Here is a 15778-nt window from a genome sequence, read left to right on the forward strand (position 1 = left end):
TGTTTGGTATGATGCGGTCGGGGATCGAACCACCGACCTTCCGCTCCCCGGGCAGACGCTGTACCACTAGACCACGGAGACGTCAGGTAAGGACAAATGTTGAAAGTTCAAAACTTCATAAAAATACAATAACATCAAGGCCAACCGGGATTCGAACCCAATATCGTAATTTTCTGAGCACGCCTTAGGGACGCAACTCTACATCGAGCATGACATGTTGAATCCCTGTAGATATCGTTGCCAGCTTCTTGTACGCGTCTGTTTGCAAGCTTTCGTTTACGCTCCAAATATCGGGGTTACAAAATTTATTTAAAAAATGAACAAGTACCACTCGATATCCCAGAGACACGTTAGCTACATGGTTAACACGGAGAGCACGGCTATGGCGCAGACAAACCCACTGTTATCAGTGGCTCCCAGTATCTAAGGGGCATAACTCTGCACAGCCTTCCCCCTCCAACTGGACATGCCACAGCCTGGCGACGTACATGGACTAGCTGCGATCTCCGGATGAACAAACGTTCAACTCGATGTCACAGGATGTAACACTGTATGAACTATGTTGGCGTGATGTGTCGTTGTCACGATGACGATACTGTAACCGACGTACGGGCTAGCGTACATCATTGTAAGTACTAGGCCGAAGTGTCTGTCTCATTGTATCTACCCGTTTCATTATCATATACATTATTATAACTCCGGGGAAAGAGACAGGGCGGAATGACCTGGGTCACCATGACCTAACTACACTAGAACTGCACGTGATGTCACCTTTTGAAGTTGTACCCGCCTCGGTTTATTATTGTCGTGTGCAAACAAGACTGTGATAGCCTGAAATCTTAAAAATATTGTCCTGATTTAGGTGTATTGTCATTTTATAAAGTATTTTTAACTTCTATTTCCGCCCTGACCTTATATGGACATCTTCAGTGCAAGGTTATGTGTGAGTGTTTGTTTCCTGCCTTTGTCTATCTGTTCACGGAAACCGTCCTCCATATATATACATGCCGTATCAACAGGCAGTTTATCCAGACAACGCATTTATCAGAAACCAGCTCTCTGATGAAATGTGATAAGTGGTATGGACGAGAGAAATCCTATATCATTACTTGTTTCAAACGTTTAGGATACTTTTGTCAAGAGTAGTAATATTTGTGTCCACACTCCCCCGCTGTATCTGTCGGAGAGTCATCCATACTCCCCCGCTGTATCTGTCTTAAAGTCATCCACACTCCCCTGCTGTATCTGTCTGAAAGTCATCCATACTCCCCCGCTGTATCTGTCTTAAAGTCATCCACACTCCCCCGCTGTATCTGTCTGAAAGTCATCCACGCTCCCCCACTGTATCTGTCTGAAAGTCATCCACACTCCCCCGCTGTTTCTGTCTGAAAGTCATCCACACTCCCCCGCTGTATTTGTCTGAAAGACATCCACACTCCCCTGCTGTATCTGTCTGAAAGTCATCCACGCTCCCCCGCTGTATCTGTCTGAAAGTCATCCACACTCCCCTGCTGTATCTGTCTGAAAGTCATCCACACTCCCCCGCTGTATCTGTCTGAAAGTCATCCACACTCCCCCGCTGTATCTGTCTGAAAGTCATCCACACTCCCCCGCTGTATCTGTCTGAAAGTCATTCACTCTCCCCCGCTGTATCTGTCTGAAAGTCATCCACACTCCCCCGCTGTATTTGTCTGAAAGTCATCCACACTCCCCCGCTGTATTTGTCTGAAAGTCATCCACACTCCCCTGCTGTATCTGTCTGAAAGTCATCTACACTCCCCCGCTGTATCTGTCTGAAAGTCATCCACACTCCCCCGCTGTATCTGTCTGAAAGTCATTCACTCTCCCCCGCTGTATCTGTCTGAAAGTCATCCACACTCTCCCGCTGTATCTGTCTGAAAGTCATCCACTCTCCCCCGCTGTATCTGTCAGAGAGTCCTCTACACTCCCCCGCTGTATCTGTCTGAAAGTCATCCACACTCCCCCGCGGTATCTGTCTGAAAGTCATCCACACTCCCCCGCGGTATCTGTCTGAAAGTCATCCACGCTCCCCCGCTGTATCTGTCTGAAAGTCATCCACACTCCCCCGCTGTAACTGTCAGAAAGTCATCCACACCCTTAATGTAGTCTTAATGCATGCCCCCAAGCCCCCTTACATAGCTTCGCGGAGACCCCATTATTTTGAATACCAATGCAATCACTGATATGTACATTTATCATTTAACTAAAGCATTTATCCATGACATAAGCTTATGACATAAAAACATGTATGCCATACCCCAATGACATAAGTATGCAGATTAGATATGCAAATTAGATAGCCGGAAGTGGGACTTTTTTCGCCGGTGCACGTGAGTAGGTGTTTACAAACAACATGGATACCTTTGATGTTGGAGACAATGTTTTAATAGATCAAAGGGGAAGTGCTACAGTGATATCCGTGTTGACAAATGGATATTACAGGTTACAGGTTGATGGTACTGAATTTGAATTTGACTGTGATGAAGGCAGATTATCAAAAATTCCCTGTGGCCAAAGTTTCATCATCGAAACGCCATCGTCGAGCACGGCGAAGCAGACGACGAACACAAAGCCGAAAGATGCCCAAGGAAGATTTGTGGCTGTTGAGGACGGCATGATCGATGGTGTGATCCTAGACAATCAAAACAAAAACACAGCCAAGAAAACTTTGTACGACTTGAAACTGTTCGATAACTTTCTAAAAGTACAAAATGAATTTCGCCAAATGCACGAAATCCCCCCAAACGAACTAGACACACTTCTCTGCAAGTTTTTCATTAGTGTTCGAAAAACAAATGGGGAAAATTATGAACCAAACAGTCTCACGGGTTTTCAGAGCAGCATCGAGAGATCACTAAAACGAAGGGGGTATGGCTATTCACTCACGTCATCTTTAGAATTTTCACGATCACGGGAAGTATTAAAGGGGAGAAAAATTGAACTAAAGAAAGAAGGGCGTGGCAACTTACCAAGGAGAGCCGACCCGATTGGTGATGAAGAGATCGAGTCCCTGTGGCAGTCCGGATCCATTGGAATCAGTAATCCAATGAGCATAATAAACTGTCTATGGCTCTACAACACAATCCATTTCGGGTTAAGAGGTTTCAGTGATCACTACAACATGTGTTGGGGGGACATCACATTGTATGTTGATGGAGACGATCACGAATATCTTGAACTGTCCATGAGACAAGAAAAGAATAGGTCCAGTGAGAATCCTCGTGATTGTCGCGACGTTAGGCCCAAAATGTGGGCTAATGTTGCTGATCCCTCTCGGTGCCCTGTGCATGTGTATAAGTTGTATGCCTCCACGCGTCCACTCGACTTCTGTCGAGATGACGATCCCTTTTACATCGGCACACACACTTTAGGTATGCCTAAACCTGGCGATCAGTGGTTTATCCGCTATCGTATTGGGAAAAACAAACTTTCCTCTCTCATGAAAAACATGTGTGATGCCGCCAGTCTCCAAACATCGAAACGACTCACAAATCACTCTGCGCGCAAACACCTTGTGCAAAAGTTGAATGACAATAATGTTCCGCCAAATCAAATAATGCAGATAACTGGCCACAAAAACATCCATTCTGTGAACAATTACTGTCATATCAATCCTGACCAGCACAAGCAAATATCCAACATCATTTCACGAAACACTCCATCCCACACTATGACATCCCAGCTTGTTGGTGAAACTCCCGTCATGCAGAGCGGCCCCTCGCGTAATGTCCAAATCGACAGTAGAAAACACAGTCAGCGGTCTCAAATAATACATGTTTCTGGTGGTGTCAACACTATGTTTGCTGGCAACATTACTGGTGGAAACATAACGATTAATCTCGTTAAACCTCCAAGCCCGGTCCCAGTCAAAAGACGCCGGATTGTCATCGAAAGTGATAGTGACACCGACTAATGCATCTAACTCTGACCTCTCAGCCGCGAGACATTCTTCAAGTGAGAGAGCGGTTTGATTTGAAACTATATATTATAAGTGAAGTTACACCAGAGATATAATCAGATTACACAGAATCGTTGTTGTTACCGTTATTAAAGTTTCAATTATTCTGCAAAAGTCTGTTCAAGTATTTTGTTTAAAATAATCCGAGGAACTTTTTTTCTCGGCGAAGGAATATGCCATAAAGGAGTTAAGAGGTTGTTTATTTTGGTTTACACGGCTATGGAAAACATGTATCACTACGCACGATCTATACGTAAGATTTCGACAAGTTGCTGATGTTAATGTTTAATGCAATTATTCCTTAATTGGGAAGCAAAAATGTGAAAATGATAAATAGAATTCATCACTCGTGTTTTTTAATATGGGAAATATCAACCTCGTCCCGTTAATCGGTATTTGCCTCGCCAAAGGCTCGGCAAATACCGATTAACTAAGACTCGGTTGATATTTCCCATATTAAAAAACACTCGTGATGAATCCTCTATGTATTTCTGGGAATGTATAGTTAAAGTCCGCTGTAAGCTGATTCTTCAGTAGAGTCATAATGTGTTGGATCGGTACAGTGAAGGGAGGGGCGGCAGTCTATAGATATACAACGTATGCATATATATATGAGGTCACGCATGCAATGTTTTATTATATACATATGAATGAAATACTGGAATTTATTACTTGCAATTTATATATTTTTTCGAAAACAGTGTCTGATAAATTACTAAGTTCTCCCTGTCGCCCCTTTACCACCGCCGTATAAAGGGGGTTTGCGAAAAGAATATAGTTCGTGAATAAAACTAGCCCTGTTAATATATGTTATGCGAAATATATTATTTCATATCGAGTATTAAGTTCCGTGGACATTTTTGTTTGTCATAATTAAACGTTCCTGTTTAAAATGAAAACAGAAATCATTTTCAAACAGCGATTATTTCATTGGCGTAGGATTATATAATTATACAAGTAGTACTGTGACCATGTCGAACGATGAGCTGAGCGCTCTCCAGGCTTACAAAATCCGCCAAATTTGATCAAATTTTCTCACAGATAAGTATGAACGTTGACATAAACACATTTATACAACCCCGAACATTTTAACTAAAACATTGTTGCTTGCTGTCATGAATTAAATTAGGAAAGTTCAATTCTCGGAAAATTCAAGCCGGTGTCAGATAGTGGGATTTCCCCCCTAGTCTAAATTCCTCCCGGAAAAGGGGCTATATAGCTTAATTTCATCCCGGAAAAAAAAGGCTATATGGCTAAATTTCCCCCGGAGAAAAATGACTACATAGCCATATTTCCGCTTTAGAGTCAGATTTCCCCCCTTAACACAAGGGGAAGTATGGCTATATAGCAGTAATTTCCCCTATATCCCTCAGATTTTTCGATGCAGTATTAAAAAACATAACCTACTGCACCATCTAACAAACATTGATCAAACAGCAATGGCAAAAGCGAACTTCTTGCATGCCATATTTGACAGAGAAATTTGAGTTAAACGTGTCTCAATTAAAAAGAAGCTTTTAGTGTTGAAAACATAGACGATTCCGACTTACCACTTGTTATTCGTGCCAGAGAACTTATTTATAAACTGTTGCTGAATACTAGTAAATACTTCACTGCTGAAGAGCAAGAGGTCGCAGGTTCGAGCCCCGATTGTGTTTTTTAGAATAAAGCTTTATTACCCCCAAGGGAATTTGGATTATGTTTGAAGTGAAAAGAGTATACATACACTCATTACGAACAATACAATTTCAGACCAACACATATATCTGCTCTCATACATAGCACTCCATGCAAACTTACATAACACTCCATGCAAACAAACATACACACAGAACATACATGCATAACATAAAGCAACAAAATATGCACTATTAAAGAAGATAAAATATGGATTAACACTAGCACATAAGAATTAAACAATGATTAAGAGACAGGTTGACTTGGTTCATCATTTAAAAATAAAATACTAACGGGAACAAATGAAGATTTGACTCTATTTGATTTAAAACAAGGTACACGATATCTTCTTCCAGATGGTAAAACGTAACAAGGGTGTAAAAAGTGATTTGGTTGGTCTAAAATTCTATTTGCAAGCTCTAAAACACGTTGATTGTAAAGAGAGTCCAGACTGTTGAATTTGCATCCTTGGATTTTTGTTAGCCACTGTAGTTATTTTAGTTATTTAACCTAAGGGCTGACATTAGTACAGGTCCTAAAAGTGTTGTCGCAAGCATAGCCTGCAGTTCACAACCCTGTGCACTAAACAGAATCTGCATACAGACGTATTGTTACTGAAGACAGTTGGAAGATTTTAGATTCGCTGATTTACCTCAAATACACAACAACAAAATAAAAAAATTAAAAAACACATACCCTACTAAATAAATATATAATAAATAAAACATTTCATTTCGTCAGTGACAAAAGGCTTATCTGATCTGTCGAGTGACAGATCCGCCATATCTCACTGTCGAAATGAACTATCCTCTATTTATTAGAATTAAGGATGTATGGCGCAAAAAAACAACAAGATTTTAATCATGGTTTCTCTTGTAAATTACTCCATCAGCCAACTGTACATCTAGGTACTTTTGATAATAGACATATGTTTAATTATGGGGCAAATCTGACTCCAAAGCGGAAAATTGGCTATATAGTGTATTTTCCGAGTGGGAAATATGGCCATATATTGTGCTTTCCGTGGTAAGTATGAATATATAGCCAGTTTTCCGGGGGAAATTTGGCTATATAGCAGTCACGAGTGAAAATATTAGACTCTCCCCACTTCACTCGATGAGATAAAAGTGGTATTTGAGAAAACACATTAAATATCCTCTATATACCCATTAATATGTATCCTAAAGAATAAATATGTAAAACAGACAAGGTACCACAGTCATCTGTTTCATAGCGAAGGAAGCGCCTGCCTGGAAGCCAGGGCACGTGACAATTAAATGGCGGTAGTCCGGCTGGCTGGCTTCAGGTTCCAAGTGCTGTATTCAGCTCTCACATGTGAAAGGTGGAAACAGAAAAAGAAACTCCTGCCAAAATGGTCATAGGGTTTGGAATGGCATTTTTCTGATGTGTGTGGCATGTTCAGTAACATTTGTCGTGCTTGTTTTGGTCAGTGACAGAAACCAAGACTCAGACTCAAGTTCTGACTTGAAAGCTTTAAATATGATGCTACAAACATGAACAAATTACCCTTATTGTCCTTTTGCTCGGAGCTCTCTATACTGTCTCTTCCCCTGGTCACAGCTCCCCAGTTCTGCCAGGCGGCCACATCCATACAAGGAATGATTGAGTTGTAAGATAACATGTTAAGATAAGATATAACAGAAGGAAATTTGGGTTACATCAGCACTAGGTCTCATACATTTTGTATCGTAAAACCTATTAAAAAACCTGGTACTAGCTGGTTTGAATGCGTTTATGTGTAACCTAGAACCTATCTGACTGAACAAACGTAAGACCCTTGAAGATCCGGGCTTCGGCAACCCATGCTCGCCATACAAGGCAACTATCCTTGTCGTAAAAGGCGAAAAACAGGATCTGGTGGTCAGGCTCGCTGACTTGGTTGATGCATGTCATCGTATCCCAATTGCATAGATTGATGCCCATGATGTCAATCACTGTATTGTCTGGTCAAGACTCGATTATCTGCAGACCGCCGTCATAAATCTGAAATATTGCTGAGTGTGGCGTCAAACAACAAACGAACAAACCTGAAAATCATACACTTCACATCAATGCATTATTCGATATCATTTTATCTCATCTAAGTTACGTTAATATTAATAATCTTTTAGTAAAGATAGCCTGTGTTGGAAAAAGACTGCCCCAAGGTAATCTGAAAGTGTAACATCACATATCTGATTATTGGCATCTTGTAGTTGAACGCACACGGTTTGACCAAGGATGTTTTGTTTCTGGTTTGTTACAGAAGGACCCCAAGCTTCAGTGTGGGACCTCTAGTCCAATGGGTCAGTGTTGTTCCAAGGAGGTTGTCCACATTGAGAGGCTCAACGTGGCGGGACGTGTGCAAGGCGGCGTAGGACAAACCTACACTGCAGAACACATCACTGGCGGGATAGCAAACGAGGGGTCAGCTGAGCGTCCACACAATGACACTATTACAGTGGGGATAGGACTAAATGACAACCACACAGGAAACATAGGCAGTGTACCACGTGATTCGAGTGACATGGGAAACACAAACGGTATACCACGTGCTTCAAGTGACATGGGAAACACAAACAGTATACCACGTGCTACGGGTGACATGGAAAACACAAGCGGTATTCCACGTGCTACGGGTGGCATAGGAAACACAAGCGGTTTATCACGTGCTAAGGTGGACATTGGAAACACAAGCGGTATACCACGTGCTACGGGTGACATAGGAAACACAAACGGTATACCACGTGCTACGGGTGACATGGGAAATACGAGCGGTATATCACGTGCTACGGGTGACATGGAAAACACGAGCGGTATATCACGTGCTACGGGTGACATGGAAAACACGAGCGGTATATCACGTGCTACGGGTGACATGAGAAACACGAGCGGTATACCACGTGCTACGGGTGACATGGAAAACACGAGCGGTATACCACGTGCTACGGGTGACATGGAAAACACGAGCGGTATACCACGTGCTACGGGTGACATGGAAAACACGAGCGGTATATCACGTGCTACGGGTGACATGAGAAACACGAGCGGTATACCACGTGCTACGGGTGACATGGAAAACACGAGCGGTAAACCACGTGCTACGGGTGACATGGAAAACACGAGCGGTATACCACGTGCTACGGGTGACATGGAAAACACAAGCACCACAACACACGCATCAGGTGAACTGGGACACCCGGTGTCAGCAGGGGACATAAGACACCCTGACACTCCAGGAAACAGCTGGACCCGACCCTCAACAGTGCATGATCCTGTGGTAGGAGGGAGGGTGTCATTCCAGGATATTGACGAGCTCAACCTTTACGTGGCATATGCTGTAGGTGATAAGAAGAGAGTGCAGTGTCTTCCCTTAGAGGAACTAGTTGACATCAACAGGAGAGACGACATGGGGAAAACACCCCTGATTGTGGCCGCGTGGAAGGGTCGTCGGGGGGTGTTTGGCCTGCTTGTGAGTAGGGGTGCTGACGCATCACTCCAAGATGCTTATTCGAACAACATCCTTCACTGGGCGTCTCACGGGGGCAATGTGGCCATGGTACAGTGTGTCATCTCTAGACGTCATGTTGACATCAACAGTCGCGGGAACCACGGGTATTCGCCCGTGATGATGGCGGCAGAACGCGGACACAAGGAAGTGGTCACCTTACTGGCACAGAAAGGATGTGACATGTCGCATGTGACCAATGGCGGTAACAATATCCTTCACGTGGCCTGTACTAGAGGTGATGTGTCGATGGTAAAGTTACTCCTGTTGATGAATATTGTTGACATCAACAGCAGAGGGGCGAACGAGAGAACGGCGACGATGATGTCTGTATTAAAGGGACATAGCGCTGTGTTTGAGCTTCTTGTAATTGAAGGCAGCGATTTGTCACCCGTGAGTAGCAACAACAACAACATCCTTCACGAGGCCTGTGTGGGTGGAGACGTGAGCATTGTCAACTACATCATCTCCAAAGGTGTCGTTGCTATCAACAGTAGAGGTAAGTACGACAGGACGCCAGTGATGGTTGCAGCGGAGTTTGGACATGCTGATGTACTCGAGCTACTTGTGAGGGAAGGCGGTGACGTGAACCTCAGGTCGTCTGAAGGCAACACCATCCTCCATGCAGCGTGTCTGGGAGGACACGTCAAGATGGTGCTCCACGTTCTCTCGACGACACGCGTCGACGTCAACGCCAGAGGTAAGAAAGGGCGGAGCCCTTTGATGTTAGCGGCATGGATGGGGCACCAAGATGTGTTTGAACTCCTTGTGAGTGTGGGTAGCGACGTGTCACTTGTTGATGATGGAGGTAACAACATTCTCCATGTGGCTTGTCGTGGAGGACATGCGGACATGGTGGCGTATCTCCTGTCGAAAGACGTTGCAGACATGGACGCGATGGACAATCAAGGACTAACAGCAGTTATGATAGCTAAAGAGAAAAAGCACAAAGCTGTTGTGGGTGTACTGTCGTCCACGGTCAAGATGACAAGTGACTGAATAGTTTCAGACAAACTCAGAGTGATATGCATAATACGTTAACCTTATGGACAATCATACAATCAATATGAAGTCGTTTGGAATTTTACTCTGCGGAGCAAATACTTAATTTATATCACGACGTGTCAGCTTGGGGAGAAAGCCGGAAGTTATTCACTTTGGCAAAACACAGAAGTTCGGGCATATTGCTGTTAAACCAAGAAACACAATAACAGCGAAAACGAGACTTGGACTCGAACCACGATCACGGGATTAAGGCGGCAGCTTGGGCGACTCTCTCACAAATGTGGAAACTACACTGCTGGTGATGAATGTGAGTGAATGGTGATTTAGGCCACCGTCTGCCTCTAGAGTCTGGCTGACTTTCTGTAGACTTGTTCCCTGTATTATTGCTGACTCACCCACATGTGGTCCAGTTGCAGATATCCGCCGTGTATTGTAGATGTTGTTTGTAGTCAATAAAGGTCGCATCTTTTGAGTGTTATGTGGCAGTGTACTTTATTGTTGAAAAATGATTGTGCCTGTGTTACATTGTTCTGTTGAGATTCGGCAGACGCTCATTGCATTGTATTTGGACAATGATCAGTTGTCAGGAATATAGTATTGATTAATGTAAACAGTTTTAGGAACTTATTATATTTAGATGCAAGGGTGGTATGTAAACGTCCGGTATATCGTGGACTGATGTAGAATATTCTGTAATGTTCTAATGCCGCTAGACTGGTAAGGGCACTGTGTGGACATTTTCAGTGCTGGTTAGACGGTATGTAGGGGGACAAAAGCACGCCTCTCGTATCTCTCACACATGTGTCATCTAAGAATACATCAAGGCCAGCTTTCGTGTGAAGATCACACCCTATTCCCCGCCTAGGCCCATCTCGGAACATTAATCACAATCGCTGCTGGGTGAAAATACTGTCCTCACTGACTTTTGTTATCACCACTGCCATCATATATTTTGCAGTTAAATATTGTACCATTCGATTGTGTACTGCCATTATAATTGCTGGGCAGTAATTTGTGTTGATTTGTAAACTTAGTTAATTTTGTAATACATTTGCTGATTGTATACCACTTGTTGGTTGTTTGTTGGTTTCACACAAGATTCTTTTTTAACTTATTGTTTCAATTTGGGAATCGACACGTAACATGAGAACATGCTGATAAATGTAATACATGTTTCACACTAGATTCTTTTTTAACTTATTGTTTCAATTTGGGAATCGACACGTAACATGAGAACATGCTGATAAATGTAATACATGTTTCACACAAGATTCTTTTTTAACTTATTGTTTCAATTTGGGAATCGACACGTAACATGAGAACATGCTGATAAATGTAATACATGTTTCACACTAGATTCTTTTTTAACTTATTGTTTCAATTTGGGAATCGACACGTAACATGAGAACATGCTGATAAATGTAATACATGTTTCACACTAGAATCTTTTTTAACTTATTGTTTCAATTTGGGAATCGACACGTAACATGAGAACATGCTGATAAATGTAATACATGTTTCACACTAGATTCTTTTTTAACTTATTGTTTCAATTTGGGAATCGACACGTAACATGAGAACATGCTGATACATGAAAGTCACTGAAATACACAACACAGGTTAATCCACGAGTCCATATACGTTAGATTAATCTTTGCTTTTTGGAGAGGTGTTCCCGAACATTGGCGTTAAACAATCGGTTGGGAATAGACGAGCGTATGCGAACGTCGCAAGTGTGACTTTCATACATTTGGGGATCGTCTCTCTCTCTCTCTCTCTCTCTCTCTCTCTGTCTCTCTCTCTCTCTCTCTCTCTCTCTCTCTCTATATATATATATATATATATATATATATATATAGTCTCAAACCATGTCGATGAAACGTTATATTTGAACTCATTGACGTCATATACTCCAGACGTTAATGTATGTGTCAAGATGTAGGAGTGCGGTACGCGAGGAGCAACTAACATTTGTACAAAAGATGAAGTTTTGTTTCCAAAATGAAGAATTTCCCTTTGTATTTTTCGCAATCAGCGTTCGCTCGTCACGCCGAAGGCCCGGGTTCGATTCCCCACAAGGGTACAATGTGTGAAGCCCGTTCCAGCGTACCCCGTCGTGATATTGCTGGAATATTGCAAAAAGCGGCGTAAAACCATACTCATTCCATTAATACACTTTGTCAGACGAGCTTCCCGTTCACAGGAGAGGTTAGGACAAATGCCCTATTAGGGTCACTGCAAATGTCAAATTAAAAAGTTGAAAAAAACTTTGATGGCTGACATCAAACCTTTTATTCTTACTCTTGCAAGTTTTGGATTTCTGAAATTTAAAAGTCCCGCTATTTTGAGTGAAAGGTATCCAGTTATCAAACTTCCAATGGCAATCCGACTATTAGCAATTCCGTAACCGAACATACATTCTTTACCCAAGTTGATACTGTTTTACCACCATGATCATGGGCAAAAGACTTGCTTGTGTTCGAATTACAAAAAAAAACGTTTCCTATAAACAACTAAAAGTAGCCTTTTGGACACATTTTATCCTTACCAAAATGTATCACAACCGTAGAGTGGGGTGTGGGGTTGCGTGCACATGGAAGAAATTACAGTTCCATATTTTCATATACAAAATATTTTAATTTGAACATTTAGCTTTGAGGGCTGGTCATTTTACAACACCCCCTACCCTCACCACCACACCCCACCCACACACGCACACCCCAATGCTCTCTGATATAGATATATCCTTTTGAAAAATATGTATTTGCTAAACAATGCACCTCATTCATATTCAGTTGTACATCTTTTTTTTGGCAAATTATTGATTTTTAACATGATTTTAAAATTAGACGAAGAAAACTTAGAAGACGAAGGAGGATGGGGTGGTTATAAACGTTAACTTATTGGCGTGCATCGTTTCCCGACGGTGTGGATCGGTGCTTACAATATCAACCACTGGTTTGCTGAGTCAGGTCCTGATTACGCACGTGCAGCCATGCGCATGGTTGGAATACGCCTGAGACCTGCATCACTTTCCTCCCACATCACTGACACGCCGGGATATACTAGTAACCTGTTCCAAGTGGCGTTAAACCCCAACTCTCTGGTTGACCCGCTCACTTCGGTGAAACCAACGAGCAAGAGTATGGTGCTGAAAAACCTAGAAATATGTGGGGGTTGGGGGTGGGGGTTGATGATTCCGGAAGCTTCCATTGTTTAGACTGAATTTTGGTTTCTGGTTGAAAGTGATGAATCCAGGTCTCATCCATGGTTACAAATCGGGCCAAAAAATCATCGGGATCTGCTTGAAAATGGCATAAATGTCACGGGACGTCAGGAATCTGACACGCTTCTGATCCGCTGTCAAGAGCTTTGGCACCCATCTTGCAGAAACTTTTGTCATTCCCAACTCGTTGGTGATAATGTGCTCAACCCTCTCATGAGAGATGCCCTCAACACTGGCAATATGTCGAGTGGTCAATCGTCGATCACCCATCACCATGTCATGCACCCAGGTAATGTTTTCCGGAATGGTTGCTGTTGAAGGCCCTCCTGGACGCGGGTCATCGTCAAGGCTCTCTCTGCCACGCTTGAATTCCGCAGCCCAATTCTTTACAGTGGAAAAGGAAGGGGCATCATCCCCTAAAGTGGAGACCATGTCAGCATGTATCTGTGTTGGAGTTGCAGGTACTTGATGACTGCCCTATAGCCAGTTTTGTCCATTTCGGGTGATTTCAATGGGTAGGTTCACAAGATGGTCTGGTACAAAGACAATGATCACACTTTAGTTGCAGTCTTATGTCTATGATTCATTCAATGATTGATTGTACTTGTTGGTGGCAAAAGTTTGTTTCAATCCGATTGAGATATCCCACTTAGGTATAGAACTTTTCAGCCAGCCCTCATATATCCCCTTAATGAACTGTTCTAGCGCTTTGTCGGCATTCAAAGACTAATTGTGCATGGCGATATTTTTAAAAATATGATTGATTTAAAACATTAAAAAAATGAAGAGAAGCAGTTCATTGCATACAGGTAACTGCGAACAGACAGACATCTTACGCATGAAAAATAGTAAATTTGCTATTTTCGGCACAAATTTACATTTTAAACATGATAGGGGTCATTTGGTTGCAAATTTATTTCTTACACCAGTTTTCATTGATCAAATTTATTTTTACACAAAAATACTCAGCCACAGATTACTTTTCACAAACGAGTGAGTGATGGTTAAATGAACGAAATCGCATTTCACAACAGTTCATTCAATGTTCAATGACATAAAACTCAAACTCGGTCCACTTCCTTTTGCCCCTCAGTTGATATTTCCCTAGTAACCCGCGCACTTTTGAAACATGTATGTTATTAAGTCCTACCTTTACTAAAATGAATGATTTAAATATTATATTTAACTTATATTTATATTAAAGTCAGAAAATGTACAAGTCCTATCAGCAAGCACACTTTATGAAACGTAGAAACGTAAACATTTATTTAATTCACGAACATTATGTTAGCTCTGAATATTAACATGCCTATATATATATAATACTGTTTTGTCCAGGATTCGAACAGTATCCTTCCTATGTGTTTGAAATGTGTTTATTGTTTTATTGCGTCTCATAAGCCTGATGGCGTTACTTTATTGTATATATATATATATATATATATATATATATATATATATATATATAGCTTCTGTAACGCGTGCCACATAAATAAACTATTTCTGGAGTTGAGTACTGCGGCGTAAAACAACAACAACAACAACAAAGATAAAAACATACTGTATGTATATGTTATGGACAAGACGATTTGATTATAACAGCTTCTTGAGGAGCCTCTTACTTATATTTTCTTGACTTCATAACAAAATATTACAAATCAGGTAAAAACATGGTGCGCTTTGACCAGAGTGAGTGAGTGCATGATTCTAATTTATCTGAATCAGTAATATTATAAAATCATTATAAACATAATGTTACTTATCAATTTAATAACATAGCATTAAACTATATATCGAAATTATGGTAGTTTATAATTATGATTAACTGAATTTATATAATATTTAAAAAGTAAGTTTATTTGTTTGTTTGTTTATTTGCGAAGGGAGGGGAACAGATTACTTCAAGAAAGATCACAGATAGGCCATTCTCAGAATATCAAATGGCTTGCCCTTCAGAACCGGTTGAGAGAACACCCCCACGGTTAGGTTTTCTACCCCAGCAAGTCATTTCAAAGCCAACCTCGGAAGTACTCACAAAAGTAACGCGTCGTGCAAACTCGCGTGTGCACGCCCGTTTGTCATTCGGATTACATCGGCATTTGGTTGTATATTTAAGTATCATGCATGGATCCGAAGCAGATTGAAAAATTACACATAGCAGTACCGGCTGCGAATGCTTTGTGAGGTTAAGCACGTGCATAAAATGCTCCTAATCCTATAGTGAAGATTTGTGTGGTCTATTTGTCCTCTTTCAGTGTCATGGACGCGAAAACAGAGATCATACTACGTCGTTCCGATTATCCGATTGCGCAGAGGTACTTCCGGAAACTTGTTACCACCTTCCACGATAATGGGCTGAGGTCAGCTAAACTTCAACGTCGAA

The 15778-nt window shown here is 41.8% G+C and overlaps 1 protein-coding gene across 1 annotated transcript; it reads left to right on the plus strand.

Moving 5' to 3' along the window:
• The first annotated feature begins 489 nt into the window (after positions 1-489).
• On the plus strand, positions 490-11069 carry LOC139477895 (ankyrin repeat domain-containing protein 50-like). The gene is made up of 2 exons (XM_071260327.1): positions 490-628; positions 7923-11069. Exon 2 carries the CDS (start codon positions 7959-7961, stop codon positions 10161-10163), a length of 2205 nt encoding a protein of 734 aa, XP_071116428.1. The 5' UTR covers positions 490-628; positions 7923-7958; the 3' UTR covers positions 10164-11069.
• Positions 11070-15778: the final 4709 nt, after the last annotated feature.

Source organism: Haliotis cracherodii, unplaced genomic scaffold, assembly GCF_022045235.1.
Source record: "Haliotis cracherodii isolate W230 unplaced genomic scaffold, xgHalCrac1.p SCAF_37, whole genome shotgun sequence".
Classification (NCBI taxonomy): domain Eukaryota; kingdom Metazoa; phylum Mollusca; class Gastropoda; order Lepetellida; family Haliotidae; genus Haliotis; species Haliotis cracherodii.